Source organism: Mastomys coucha, unplaced genomic scaffold, assembly GCF_008632895.1.
Source record: "Mastomys coucha isolate ucsf_1 unplaced genomic scaffold, UCSF_Mcou_1 pScaffold21, whole genome shotgun sequence".
NCBI lineage: Eukaryota > Metazoa > Chordata > Mammalia > Rodentia > Muridae > Mastomys > Mastomys coucha.
In genome coordinates this window covers 25,769,025-25,782,899 of record NW_022196904.1, presented here as the reverse complement: position 1 = coordinate 25,782,899, position 13,875 = coordinate 25,769,025, and the positions used below count along the sequence as shown (strand labels likewise).

Below are 13,875 nucleotides of genomic sequence, written 5' to 3'. Positions count from 1 at the left end.
CGAGAGCACCCCCAGGAGTTTGGCCAGTAGAGGGCGCCCAGGCCCGGCCGGAGTCAGTGAAGGGGGGCCCGAGCCGCCGCTCCCGGCCGGAGCGCACCCGCCTTCCTAGCCGAAAGCCTGGATGTGGCCGGGGCGTCCCGGGAACCAGGCGGGGGCGCAGTCTGGGCAAAGCGCACCGGCCGCGATCGGTTTCCTAGGAGCCGGGAAATGGTCGAGGAGGAAGGACGGGCGGGGCGCAAGGGAAGGAGGAGGAGGAAGGGGCAGCGGGGGAGCAGCTAGGGGCATTCTGGGTGCAGGCCTCCGCGCCGCAGGGACCTTTGGCCGCCGCCGTCTCCATCGCGCCGCGCTCGTCCAGGAAATGGCGCGAGTGGCCGCGGGCGACGGGCCGGGTGCCCCGCGCTCCCCTCCCCCGCGGTGGCCACCGCGTGTCCGCAGACGTCACGGCCGGCGCTGCTCCCCGGGAGAGGGGCAGCCGGGGCCGAGACCCGGGGAGAGAGGGAGGGAGAAAGGGAGGTAAGCCGCCTGGCAGCCCAGTTTCTCTCCCCTCCCCACACCAAGTCCCGCCCTCAGCCCCGGGGCGCCGCGGCGGCGGCTGCTTCTCTCCTCTTTGTAACCGAGGAGTCGAGAAATGTGAGAAACGTGCCCTGTGTTACTTATTTGGGAGTCGAAAATTTATGCCCAGCTGAAAGCGCCCGGGGAAATATTACATCAGATGAAATGACAATGATTAAAATCAGCCTCTCCCCCGCCCCCTCCCCGAGCCCGGAGGAGGCCCGGGCGCCGCGTGGCCGGACGGCGGGGGGCTGGGGCGCAGAGGGCGCGGGGCTCGGGCGCAGCGCTCCCGGAAGGGTCCTGGTCGAGCCCCCTGGCACCCAGGCACGGGGCTCCGGGACCCACGGGTGGGGATCGCGAGGTGGGAAGGAAGTGGTGGCGGTGGGGAACGGTGCATTTTTTTGTCGCGGAGCGCGGCAGGCGCGGGCGCGCGGAGCTAATTGCGACTCTAATCCTCTGCCCTGAGGCGCAGCCGAGCCCCGAGCCAGGAGTCGCCCGCGCGCGCCCGCTCGCGCTCGCCGCGCCGGGGTAATTTGGAACCGGATCGCTGCCCTTTGCAATCCGGGCTGGGCCGCGGCGAGGTGCACAGGCTACCGGCTGATTTTGGGGGGCTGCTTTCCCCCCCTCCAGCCATCGGGGGAGGCCGCTGGAGAGAGAGGGAGGAGAAGAGGTGGGAGCGGCGGGAGGGCAGCCGGAGAGCGGCGCGAAGAGGAGGCGGCGGCGGCCGCGGCGAGGAGGGAGGAGGCGAGGGGAGGGCGGGGAGGGGAGGCCCCGGCGCGGCGCGCCGCGAGGGGCCGCGCGGAGCGGGGGCCGGGGCGGGAGGGGTGGGTGGGGGGAGGGTTGGGGGCGAGAGAGAAAGTAACTCCAGGACGAGACCGGAGCGACCCGCGCGCATCGAGCACTAGGCGACGGGGCTGTGCCGGGCGCCCGACACCGGCGGCTGCGGGGGGCGGGGGCTGCGCCGGTGCCCGATCCACCGCTCCGGCTCCGAGGTAAGCCCAGCACGGGCGGCCACCGCTCAGTGCCGCACACCCCTGGTTCCCAAAGTGGCTGCAATGCCGAGAAAGTCACTCGGCCCCGGGCCGGGACCTAGGCTGGGGGTGGGGGGCGGGCTGCTTTGTCCCTCTGCTGAGCGCAGGGGCTGACGGCGTGGGGGCGCCCAGCACAAAGGCCTGGCGCGCACGGGGCGGGGGGGTGCCCACGTGGGCTGGTCCTAGCCGCGGGTGGACCCTCCCCACTCGGCTGGGCTCCGATCATCCTGCCGCGCGGTATTTGCGTCCAGGTCCTCCGCACTCTGGTTCCAGTATGGGCTCGACTACCCTGCAGAGCTGGTGACTTTCCTGAGTCTAAAACCGGCTCCATGCAGCTGGGGTTTCGGGGCTCGGGTTGGCGCCCAATTTATAGAAAAGAAAAAAGTCTCTAACGGGACAGATGTGCGTTCTCTGACGCCCACCATACGAGTCTCATGCTAGACTCAGGGGTGGTGGTTCCAAGCTCAGGAAGGATGTGGGGCGGGGGACGCGCCGCCCCAAGACCGGACCTCGGTCTCTAGATCTCCGCTGCCCACACGCACCCCCTGACCTGGATGCGAACACCCTCATTCTCCCACTCCCGCACCACTGTAGCACCTCTCTACCCTCCCTGGAGAAGCCCCCCGACTGTAGAAAGATAAACCTTCAAGTTTTCACTCCGCGTCTCAAATGTGCATGAAGGAATTTAACTGCGCGAGTGAATAACAGCATTAGTTTCAATTAATTTTTTTTAAATCCCGGCAACAATAAACTTTGAGAACAAAAGCGCTTTTACGTCCTTAATTAGGCGAGCTTCCCATCTGTGGTCTTGAAGTGTCTGCCTCTTGATTTAACTTTGTCTCCGCCCCCCACCGCACTCCTACCCCTTCTTCGCTGGGCCCTTCGGGTATCTTGGCCACCCCGCCCGCGGGGCCGGAGGTTCGGCCCAGCGGATCCTGTAGCCCCGAAGTTCACACCGGCCGGCTGGCTTTGCGGCCGGGCTGGCGCGCACCAGGTGGCCCGCCGCGTCCCTCCTGTTCCACCCCTGGACAGTCCTGCCGGCCCCTGGCACTGCTGCCTCGGGCAAGCGCCCAGGGCGCAGAGCTGAAGGGAACTGGAGAGGCGCCTTCTGTTTACCTTTTATGGTTAAAATAACAGCTTAGCAAAAGAAGCGACTTCACGAAGAAGCGATTTAGTGAAATCGTCTCAAGCTGCCGCAGCTCAGCCAGTTTAATCACCCCCAGAGAGCTGAACAACTGCGAGCACAATGGGACACAAAATCATTTTGTGTGTAAATGAGCGTGGCATTCTGCTCACTTCCCTCTGCTCAGGCGGGCGGGGCTCGGCTGCGGGTGGGCGCGGGACCGGGGTCTCCCACCACAGCTTGGAGAAGCGGGTCAATGCTGGGCCAGTTTGCAAACCCGCTGAGGTCCCTGCAACAGGCGGCTTGGCCAAGCCCCTCAGCCGCGTCTGGGTCCTGGTGTTTGGTGCAGTGAACTTGTGTCTCTTATCAATTGCACTTTTTATGTTTGTGATCTCAGCTTGTTCTGGAAAGAAGGGTCGTGGTCCACCACAGATGCGTTTGTCAGAGGGAGCAGTGGAGATTCCGGTCAAGGCTTAAGGCCTGGGGCTTCCAATGGTGAGTTTCTGGCTTGTGCTGTGAGAAACAGGCTGAGAACAGGCTGGAGCAGCTTGGGAGATGGGTGCTTGATGCTACTTGTCACTTCTGAGTTGGGTCCTGGTAGTGGGAAAACGTGGTGCTTTGGTAGAATTTAGGTGGGAATTCTTCTGTCTCTGTTGACCTTCAGTGGGTGTTCCTTTATGACACCCTCTCCTCCACTCCCTCCCAGGGCTGGATAACCCATCCCTTGGGTCTGTTTTGGTTTTTCAAAAACTTCCTTGAGATAAATGACCTGGAATGTCCAAAGCAGGGGACTGGACAGCCACCCGGCTCCTCCAGGAGGATAGAACACTCTCCCTCACCCCCAAACAGTCTCAGGTCAGAGAACTTCCCGGGGCAGTGGGGATGTGGAACAAATCATAGGAGGGGAGGCACTTTCCTTCCGTTTAATCGTTTCAGTCTATGTACCTCAGACCATGTTTTATAATTGGCTGCTGAGTGTTAAGGCATAGATCTAGAAGTTGAACAGAAAAAGCATCATGTGGATACCCATGACCCAAAAGGTTAAATCTGTGTCAGAGAAGTCCAGGTTATGTTTGTGGAATTCCTCCTTCCTCCCCTTTCAGGGTGTGTGTGTGTCTGTGTCTGTGTGTCTGTCTGTCTGTGTTCCTTCTACTTCCCTTTGAGACAGCCCCAAGCCAGTGGAAGGGGTAGCTAGAAACTTGCCCTTCCCCACCCCTCCTCCATGGGCCCCTGAAAAGCCCCCAGGATAGCTTCTGGGAACTGAGGCAGAATTTTATTTCAGGTGTCTGTGGCACACAGGAAAGTCCCTGAGTAGCTCTGGGGAGGAGGGGAGAAAGCCCATTTGCTGATTGCTGTCTGGCCAGCTCTCCATGCCTCAAGGGCCTGTGATCCTGAGGGGGTCTGGAATACATTAGGCCCAGGCAGCACCATTCTGGGGGTCTATTGGAGAAACAGGGAGGTGCAGAGTAGGCAAACAAAGACAGGTCCTGTCTGCTGTGGAAGCTCTAGGTGACTGGTGGCTTCCCAGCGATGTTTCTGCATCTCTGTGCCCTGTCTTCTGTGGAAAGAGGTGTCCTATACAAACTGCATCTTCACTGGGTGATGAGAGATCCTAGGCCCCCCAACCAACTGAGGGGAGCGGCACCCCCCCCCCCCCCCCCCCCCCCCCCCCCCCCCCGCCCCAAGGTTCTCTCCACTGATGCAAGAGGAGACACGCTTGGTAACATGGCTCTAACTCAAAATACCAAAGAAATCAGATTTGTTCTGAAACATTGCAGAGCAATAATGGCGAGCATATGTTTTAGGCTGTCATTAGCCAAATTAGCAGACATGGAACTGCCTAGAAAACACGTGTGTGTGTGTGTGTGTGTGTGTGTGTGTGTGTGTGTGTGCGTGCGCGCGCGCGCGTGTGTGAGAGAAAGAGAGAGAGGGAGAGGGAAAGAGGGAGGGAGAGAGATGTTATACTGTGGTACTGTGGCCTGGGGGTCTGCTTTGGGGTGTGTAGGGTTAGTGGGATCTGGGAAAGCTGCTTAGTATATATACATGAGGTCCCAGACAGCATCTTTGTAAAAACCATTGGTGGCGGCTGAGAAATAACTCCTTGCTTCCCACAGATACTCTGGGCAGGGATGGAAGCCTAGATGCCTCACCGCAAGGAGCGGCCGAGCGGGTCCTCGCTTAACGCACACGGCAGCAGCGGCTCGGCGGTGAGCTTGCATGGTGGGCTGGGTTGGCCCCTCGGCCCCTCTTTGCTCTTTTCTAGGGTACCTGCTCACTAACTGCAGGGCTTCTGAGACCCAACACATAAGAGATGGGTATTGACTGCTGTATGATTATTTTTTTTTTTTTTGAAACGAAAATGCTCTTAATTTGATGTGAAATTTACTACATGTATAAAGCTCAACGCCTTAGGTGCCGAGGAAGTCACTAATTTAGAGGTGTCTCGTTACTGAGACAAACTTGCAAAAAACCCCTGAATCCCAATTCACAAATTGGTGATTCGTTTGTCAGGGGATATTTCACATCTAACACATAAGCCTGCGACCTTTAATTAGAATTTTGCAGTTTGTTTTATGCCCCTGGAGGCTGACACCTTGAAAAAATTTTTTTTCTTGATTTCTTATTGCTAATAAGCATCTTCCTCCCACCCCTAGTACTTTGAAGAAAATGATGCAAACACACTTAATTACGGTGGTGGCCATAATTTGTCAGCTGAATATGTGATCAGGCACCAGAAGAAGTGATCTGATTAAATATTTGATCACATTCAAAATAAAGGCCGTTTAGGAACCCTTGTTTTTCTATGTATTTCGATCTCTAGGAGGGAGGAAATATGTCCCGGCTGTCACTCACCCGGTCGCCTGTGTCTCCCCTGGCTGCCCAGGGGATCCCACTGCCAGCTCAGCTCACCAAAGCCAATGCACCTGTGCACATCGACGTGGGAGGCCATATGTATACGAGCAGCCTGGCCACACTCACCAAGTACCCTGACTCCAGGTAAGATTTCTGCTCCCAGGGTCAGGCATGCAGTGTAAAGCATAGGCGTCCATAGGATACCATTAGGGTATGGTACCAAGGCCTGTCATTTCCCGATACTCTTGACTCTGAGAGACTGCTTGCTTGTTGAAGGCCACTTCTGACGGTGGCTTTTGACCTTGCGCTGATAGCCTTTGTGGCATAACATGAAGTTCTTGACCTTCCTGGCAGATCCAGTCCCACACGAACCTGGCCAACAGCTGGCTGGGGAGTCTTCTCGGAGTGACCCCCAGGAGTCAGGTGTGGGTGGACGTGGTCAATCCTATTTCCTGTCCTTACCCTTGAGGAAAGGCATGCCGTGCCAGCTGCAATTGTGCCCTCCTTTGTCTGGGCAGCCACCATTTGATCCTGAGTGCCAGGAATGGGATTTCTTTTGGAGATGGAGGGTGTGGCGATGAGTTAGCAATTGCAGGACAGTCGGGGATATTTCCAACAGTGGCTGAATATGAGTTTGACACCCTGTCATGTACACAAAACTATCTGTAGCCGGGACCCTGATAGAAGGCTTACAGACCCTGCCCAGATGGGACCCTTAGGGGCATGGTGCTGGGTACCAGCAACTCGATGACTCTTATGTCTCATGAATTTACTTCCCAAGGACACACCTTGGCATGGCAACCAGAAGCGAGACTAGTGGGGGTGGGCTATGTCTCTGTGAGTATCTCCTACAGGTGACACTGCGTCGGAGCTTGCTGGGCTTGAGCTGCTTGCTCCTGGTGAGATGCAGCAACAAGCAGTATGGGCCAGCAGGAGGGCAGGCCTGTTAGGCATCACCTCTCTTTTATACATTTAAAAGAAGAAGAGGAATTAATTAATCCCCTAGATACTGAGGGCTCATCACCAGGATGGATGCTCACTCAGCCAGGGTAGATTCAGAGCCTAGAGGATTGCCGTGCAGAAATGTCTGGGCAGAGCCTTCATGCTTACGGGAGTGCTCCTGGAGAAGGGCATGGGGGAAGGAGATTTTGTGTCTGGTCCAGATCGTAGCAGCCCAGAGTCTAGGCACAGGGGTCCTTGTGAACTTGGAGTTTGGCGGGGCAGGAGCCAGAAGGCTGTACACCGCATTGGCCGCGTGCTTGCTTTGCCGAGCCCCTGTCTAGGCTACGAGATGGATTCTGTTCATTTAATTTCAGTTTCGCCTTCTGCGGCGCTCCTGAGTTATGTGAGATAGATCATCCCTTAATCAGCTGATGATGTTTGTGAGTGAAATTCCTAAAAATCTTGGCCCACAACCTTCTCGGAAGAGTGTTTTCTGAAACCTGACATTTGCCTTCCTGCAGCTAGCCCCCACCCGGACCTGGTGGGCAGGGAGGGGCCCCCTTCCCCTGTTTCTCTCTAATGGCTTTTGGGGACTGAAGAGCATTTACCCTCCCTGTTCCACAGTGTGGTTCTCCCTTGCTTACCAACTTGTTGTAGAGTGGGGCATAGCCTTCCCCTGGGGAGCTAAACACTTGGCCCCTATGATGTAGGACCCACCAGGGGCCAGGTGTGCCCAGAGCGGGTAGCGGTCTGTGGACTTTACCAGAGCCGGATTCAGAATGACTGTCATTCTACCTGATTCAGCAGAGCTGTTCACCACGCCTGAAGCTGAGGCCTAGAGCAAGGGCTAGGGCGGCCTCCAAGCTAGCAGAGACAAGGGTTCATCAGGGAGCTACACAGCTGACGTGGAAGCGCCACTTGAGGTGGATTATTGCAGTTCTGGAAAAGATGTATCACTGCCTGGGCAGGTGGAAACATAAGAGTGCTAAGGTGACATGAGAAAGAGTGCCAATGGAGACAGCTCCAGAAGGCAACACTGTTCTCACACACACACACACACACACACAAGCACTGCAAGACCCAAGAGCCCCAAGCTCCTATCCTCGCACTCCAATCTCCAGCTTTTGGCTGATCCAGGTGGCCTAGACCCTGTGGGCCTGGTACTGGGTGCCTCCTCTGGTCCAGCCTGAGCCAACAGCCTGAGGTTGAATGGCTTGGCCTGCCTCTACCTGTGTGCTGTTCATTGGGTGTCCCCTAGATGCTACTGGCACAGGAGTGGCACATGAAGATGGCCGCTCCGGAACCAATAGAATTGAGCACTAAACCACTCAGGAAGCCAGTTAGCGCTTTAAAGGAAGGAACATGTTGGAGGCCTATGATGGCACCATTTATATGTTGGGGCAAGTGGCTGGACGGTGCTTTACACTGGTCCTGGCCACCAGAGGGGACCTCCAAAGTTAGATCCTCATATCCCATGTGCTCCCTAAGAGGCTGGCCTTAGAGGGTGGTTCCCACTGAGACATTTGAAGCCACCAACAGAACTCAGGAGGTCACATAGAAGCTTACTCACAAGACCCTGCTTTTGAAATGCTAAGGATTTTCTCATGGTGACTGTCCAAAATACTCCTTCAGCCTGGCCCTCTGTAAGGCTTAGTTGCTGGGACCACCACAGGCCTCTGTCCTAAGAGGAGGTGCTGTTAGTCCCAGAACAGACACCATATGGTGGAAGGCTCTAAAACTTGCCTGTCTTGGCTCAGTAGACAGCCTAGAACCCAGCCAGCCTTGCACTGTTGGTGGACTGGGAATCCTCTAGACCGCAGGACGCTCAGGAGCCTCAGCCAACTCCGACGTCAGAGCAGTTTGGAACGCAGCCAGACCCAGCATTTTGCTTGCTACACAGAACAGACCGTTTGAGCTCAGCCGGGGAAGGGTGGCATGAGAGTTCCCAGGAAGGCTGAGGTGTTGAATTCGCTGACTCATCTTTGCATGTGGGCTCTGACCTCTTTCTTGCTAGAGTCTGGTGTGGACCCTTCTTAGCCCTCTGCCCTGGCACTTGATCTTCTGGCTGAGTCACACCTGTGTCTAAGGATTCTGGGTGCCCCCCCATACCCCCCACGGCTAAATGTTCAAGTTTTTCTGGGCCAGGTCTCAAGTGAGCTATGGAACTCAAGGGTTTTCAGCAGGGATAGGGTCACCAGGCAGTGGAATCCTGAATTCTTGTTGACTGACTGGTCAGGGTGGCCTACATGCAGGGGAGTGTCAAATACTCCAGTGGGGGGGGGGGTGTCCGCGTAAGGCAGGCACAGTGGCTTGGTGTGGAGGGACCCTCGGATCTGCCCTTCCCTGTGTCCTGGGGAACACCTTGTCACCAGCAGCCTCCAGAGCCCTGAGGAATTATATTTGTCAGTCGTACCTCTGGTTCTTCAGGCTCAGGCCTCCACACCCCTAACCACAGGCTCTGACCTGCTCACTCCCTTCCGCCAGGCAGCCTTGCCCTCTATACTGCCCCCCTGGGACAGGCAGGGCCGTGTCTCTGGGATGAGAACAAGCAATGGCACAGTCACGAGAACATAGGATGTGGATTGGGAATAGCTAAGAAGGGGAGTCGGGGGCTCCAGACCTCTCAGCTTCTGGCAGCTGCAATGCTCTGGGTATGCATGGCTGTGACTGGGAGTGGCCGACTTGGACTAAGCAGGGAGTGGGTGGCTGTAGGAACGGGGACAGGGAGAGGGTTCTTGGAAGGAGGCGGGGTAGTTGGTGCAGGCAGAGTGAAAGGGCTTGGACTCATCTGGCTTCTGCAGGCCAGGCTAGTAAGGCTCCTTATCTCTTCATTACCCAAGTTCTCCAAAGCTTTCTCAGAAACAGTTCTCCCAGGCTCGATGTCAACCAGCCGCCGAAGGGCAAGTCCCAAGCTAGGTTCCTAGCTGCTCCCAACCCATTTAGGGGGCTCCTGATTATCTAGATTAACTTGAGATAGCTTAGACTGCACAGCACTTAGCAAAAAACAAATGCTGCCACTTCAGGAGGCACTAGCCCAGGCTCTAAGGCCAGGTTCCTCCGCTGTGCAGTGGATAAGGGGAGGCATCAGGGGCTCCCCTAAGGCCTTCCCACAGGGCTTGTGTCATCTTGTAGCTCTGTCTTTCTAGGTAATTGTGTTCCTTTCCACTGGCAGCCTCTCACTGGGTATACATCAGCTGTGATGGGTATGAATATCTAACCCAAGCTTGGACCACATGATCAGGCTTTGGGGTTTGTGTGCCAGCTGTAGTCCACATGCAAATACACACTCCCTATTAATGACTCTTCCTTGTGGGGCCTTAAGTGAACAGCTATGGGACACTTGTGACTTCATGTCTCTGAGTTGCTGTGTTAGCTGGCAAGTGTCACTGCCTGGGTCTGCCTGAGACTGTGACCCTGTGCCTGGTGGCTGAATGTGTTTTGTGTGTGATGTTGGTTGATGTGGCTTGGGTGAGAAGGTGTGTCCGCAGAGACTTGCTTGGCTGATGTACTTTTAGCAGGAGGTGTGAGGCTAAGGGCCGGAGGGCTGGTGGTCGACACTTGGTTTGTTGGGCATGTCCTTCTGGCATGGGTGTGTGTGTTCAGCTTGGACCAGCTGGTTTATGTGACTGTCTGTGTCTTGTCATGGTTTTCCAGACCTGTGGTAGGTGTCAGTGGGCCATCCGAGAGAGCTGGATATGCCCCTTAGCTAGCTGTGGCTTCTGAATATAGCTGGAGCATATGGCATGAGGACCCTAGTGTCCTGTGTGTGTGTGTGTGTGTGTGTGTGTGTGTGTGTGTGTATGACCTGTCTGCCATATATGCGTGTGCTGACTTGTCAGGCTTGACAAGGTCTCTAAGTTACCTACCAGTGGCTTCTTGCCTCTCCAGCTGAGTGACCCTAAGGAGTGGGGGCAGGGCAGGTAAACTCAGCCCCACCCTGCCCATATCCCCATCTTGCTTGTCTCTCCCAGAATAAGCCGTCTCTTCAACGGCACAGAGCCCATTGTCCTAGACAGTCTCAAGCAACATTATTTCATCGACCGAGATGGGGAGATTTTCCGTTACATCCTGAGTTTCCTGCGGACGTCAAAACTGCTGCTTCCAGATGACTTCAAGGTAAGTCCGCAGCCGGCGGCACCCCCTGCGCTGCCTGTGTCGCGGCGTTACACGGGGGACGCTGTGACTTAATAAATGGACCCACGGTTGTCATGGCAACTGCAAAAAGTTAACCGATGAAGCCGAGGGCTAAATCAGTTTTTCTAAACTCGTTTTGCTTTCTCACATCTTCAGCGTATTTATCAGGGTGTAACAACAATTAAGCTTTGGCACTTTACCCCAGGTTGATGTTAGTTGTGCTTAAGGACTGCTGTGCGCTGGAATAGAGTCGTGAGAGGTCCTGAGTGTCTGTTCCTTGTTGGCCGTCTGCAGTGGGGAAACCCCCTAAGAGCCCAGGTGGCCACCCTTTAAACAAATATTCCTCCCAGGACTGAGGGCGAGCTTGTCCTAGGTGGCTGATGAGGCTCCCTGCGGTCCTGCCTTGGTGCTGAGCCTCACTGAAATCCTAGGATTTAAACTCAGGCCTGGCTCTTGCTGGCAAATGTCTGTCTGTCTTTGTGCTTCTTTGCTTTGAGTCTTCCTGCAGCGACCACTGCACCAGCAGCCCTGGGGCCCTTTTTCATCCAGCCTAGTTACTAAATGGCAGCAAATGAGTTTGGTCTGAAAATAGACCTACACAGGAGGAAGCCATGGGCTTTGCCCCTTCCAGTCTAGAAAATAGAGGTGGAGTCTGAATTGCATGGGGCCAGTACTTCAGAAATAGTGTGTGCCTGCTGTGGCGGATCGTACCTTCACTCCAGGCCTTCCGAGATCGAGGCAAGGGGATTGCTGAATGCTGTAGGCCAGCCTGGCCTACAGAGTAAGACATTATCTCCCCAAAAAGGGGGTAGGGGGCCATCAGCAAGTGTAATGGCACGTGCCTTCAATCCCAGCACAGGAGGTAAAGCGTGGCTGGGTCTTTGTGAGTTCGAAGCCAGCATGGTCTGCATAGGGACGCTGTATAGGCCAGCCAGAACTGCATGGTGAGACCAGGTCTCAAGACAAATAAACAAAAACAAAGTACTAGTCAAATGATGGTAAAACCTAGCCTGGCTGGATTTGAAAAAAATAATGTTGCTCTAGGGGCTGGAGGAAGAATGGCGCAGACTAGTGTGAGGAGCCTGGTGAGGGTCTGGAATGGCACTGGAGAGGAGACCTGGAGCCTGGGGCTTGTGGACCAGGAAGGGAGTGGGGAGGAGGAGGCTGCTGTGATACCTGGATCTCAGTGGGTGGTTCAGCGTTTGGCACCACTGAGAGTAGGGAAAGAAAGATTGGGTTTGCAAACTGGATCATGCTGGCTCTTGTGTGAGAGAAGCAGGGAACAGGGGCGGGGACAGGAGGCTGGATTACCTATGTCACTGTGTTTCTGGTTTGCTGGGGGCAAGGCAGAAACTAACGTGTAGGAAGAGGGCTCAAAGGCTGAGAGTGTGGATTATCAGGCCAGGAGGGTGTGCCCAGCTTGTAGCTTGAGCCCTAAATCAGTTAAGTAAAAGTCTAGGCATGGGACATTCTAGGCTGTGGGGAAAGATTTGGTGTAAAGATGTCACATAAAATTCTAGGAGCTGGTGAGAGCCAGGAGAGCAGAGACCCGGGATGGAGGCCCAAGGAATCTTTATGGAAAGCAGGCAGGCGTTGTAGCTCATGGTGGGCCTGGAAGATGGGTTAGGATTCTGGGCCTTTGGGCCCAACAACAAACAAAAGCACACTGGGCTTTCTGGTGAGCTGTGCTTTGAGAGTTGGCCTTCCCTGCCTCTCCTTTGGGAGCCTCAGAGTCACCACCTACATATGCACTAAGCCTGCCCCATGAGTCAAGGGCACAGGCCACTTAAAACTGGGGCTGGGCCCAGGGCTGGTGTCAGGGTGTGAGGGACAGTTGTTGTGAGTGGGCAGTTCGGTAAGGAGTAAGCTTTGCTTTTAGTCCTGGGGACCTTGTCATGTTCTCTTCCTGCTGGGGCAGGGACAGGAACATGGCAGATCTTCTGTCCTTTAATCCTCACAGTGCTTCCTAGGGTGCTGTGTTTATATTCATTGTAAAGAGGGGAAGCTGGCCCAGGGCAGGCCACTATCAGGCTCATAGGCCTTGTGGCTGAAATGGACTCCATGAAGGTCTGCCCAGCAACTGGGCAAGGGCACAGTGTCCTCAAGCCAGTTTGATGTCTGTCTTTTCTACTCTGAGTAGATTTTCAGGAAAGCGGCTCGCACTCCTCTCGCTTAGCTTCCAGCTCCTTCTGTCTTACCCCCCCCCATCTATACCTCTCTCTCTTTCCTTTCTTTCTTTTTTGTTTTTTATCTGAGACAGATAAAAACTGTAGCTGCCGGGGGCTGGAGAGATGGCCCAGTGGTTAAGAACACTGACTGCTTTACCAGAGGTCCTGAGTTCAAATCCCAGCAACCACATGGTGGCTCACAATCATCCATGATGAGATCTGACGCCCTCTCCTGGTGTGTCTGAAGACAGCTACAGTGTACTTATATATAATAAATAAATAAAATCTTAAAAACAAAAACAAAACTGTAGCTGCTCTGGAACGCACTCTGTAGGCCAGGCTAGCCTTTAACTCACAGATCTGCCTGCTCTGCCTCCCAAGTGCTGGGATTAAGAGTGTGTGCCATCACCGCCCGGCAGCTTCCACTTCTTTCTGTGACTTCTCTCTTTGCCATCCAGGTGAAGATCCAGGAAGAGTCCCAACAGTGCACCCCAGCCTTCTCTTTATGTTCATGTTCATAGTCTTTATGTTCCGGGAACAGCCATTGGAGTTGTATTTGTTCACTTTGACCATGGAAACGCCCACCCTAGTCCACATTGTGTCCTGGGAGTCATGATGTCTGTGTCAAGGGAAGGGGCTCCACCAGGTGTGGGATGAGCCACCAAGATGGACTGCCTGCCGCCTGCTTCCCTGACACTCTGTGTTTGCTGACAGGACTTCAACCTGCTGTATGAGGAGGCGAGGTACTACCAGCTGCAGCCCATGGTGCGTGAGCTGGAGCGCTGGCAACAAGAACAAGAGCAGCGACGTCGAAGCCGGGCCTGCGACTGCCTGGTGGTGCGGGTCACCCCTGACCTGGGTGAACGGATCGCACTCAGTGGCGAGAAGGCCCTCATTGAGGAGGTCTTCCCGGAGACCGGAGATGTCATGTGCAACTCTGTCAACGCTGGCTGGAACCAGGACCCCACGCACGTCATCCGTTTCCCTCTCAACGGCTACTGTAGACTCAACTCGGTGCAGGTGAGGGCCCTGGGCTGCCATGGTGGGGAGGGGGGGTTGTCCTGGGATGCAG

The 13,875-nt window shown here is 55.5% G+C and overlaps 1 protein-coding gene across 3 annotated transcripts in view; it reads left to right on the top strand.

Annotated features, from left to right (window-relative positions):
- The first annotated feature begins 366 nt into the window (after nt 1-366).
- Kctd15 (potassium channel tetramerization domain containing 15) overlaps nt 367-13,875 on the top strand; it is a 16,317-nt gene continuing 2,808 nt past the window's right edge. The window contains exons 1-6 of one of the 3 annotated variants that reach the window (XM_031386182.1): nt 367-513; nt 3,104-3,201; nt 4,821-4,913; nt 5,528-5,703; nt 10,473-10,617; nt 13,518-13,823. In XM_031386182.1, coding sequence (XP_031242042.1) covers nt 4,848-4,913; nt 5,528-5,703; nt 10,473-10,617; nt 13,518-13,823 — 693 coding nt within the window. In that variant the 5' untranslated portion in view covers nt 367-513; nt 3,104-3,201; nt 4,821-4,847. Of the gene's footprint in view, nt 514-1,390; nt 1,545-1,738; nt 2,850-3,103; nt 3,202-4,820; nt 4,914-5,527; nt 5,704-10,472; nt 10,618-13,517; nt 13,824-13,875 lie in introns of those variants that run through there. The other 2 variants (XM_031386180.1, XM_031386181.1) reach the window with 2 other exon arrangements.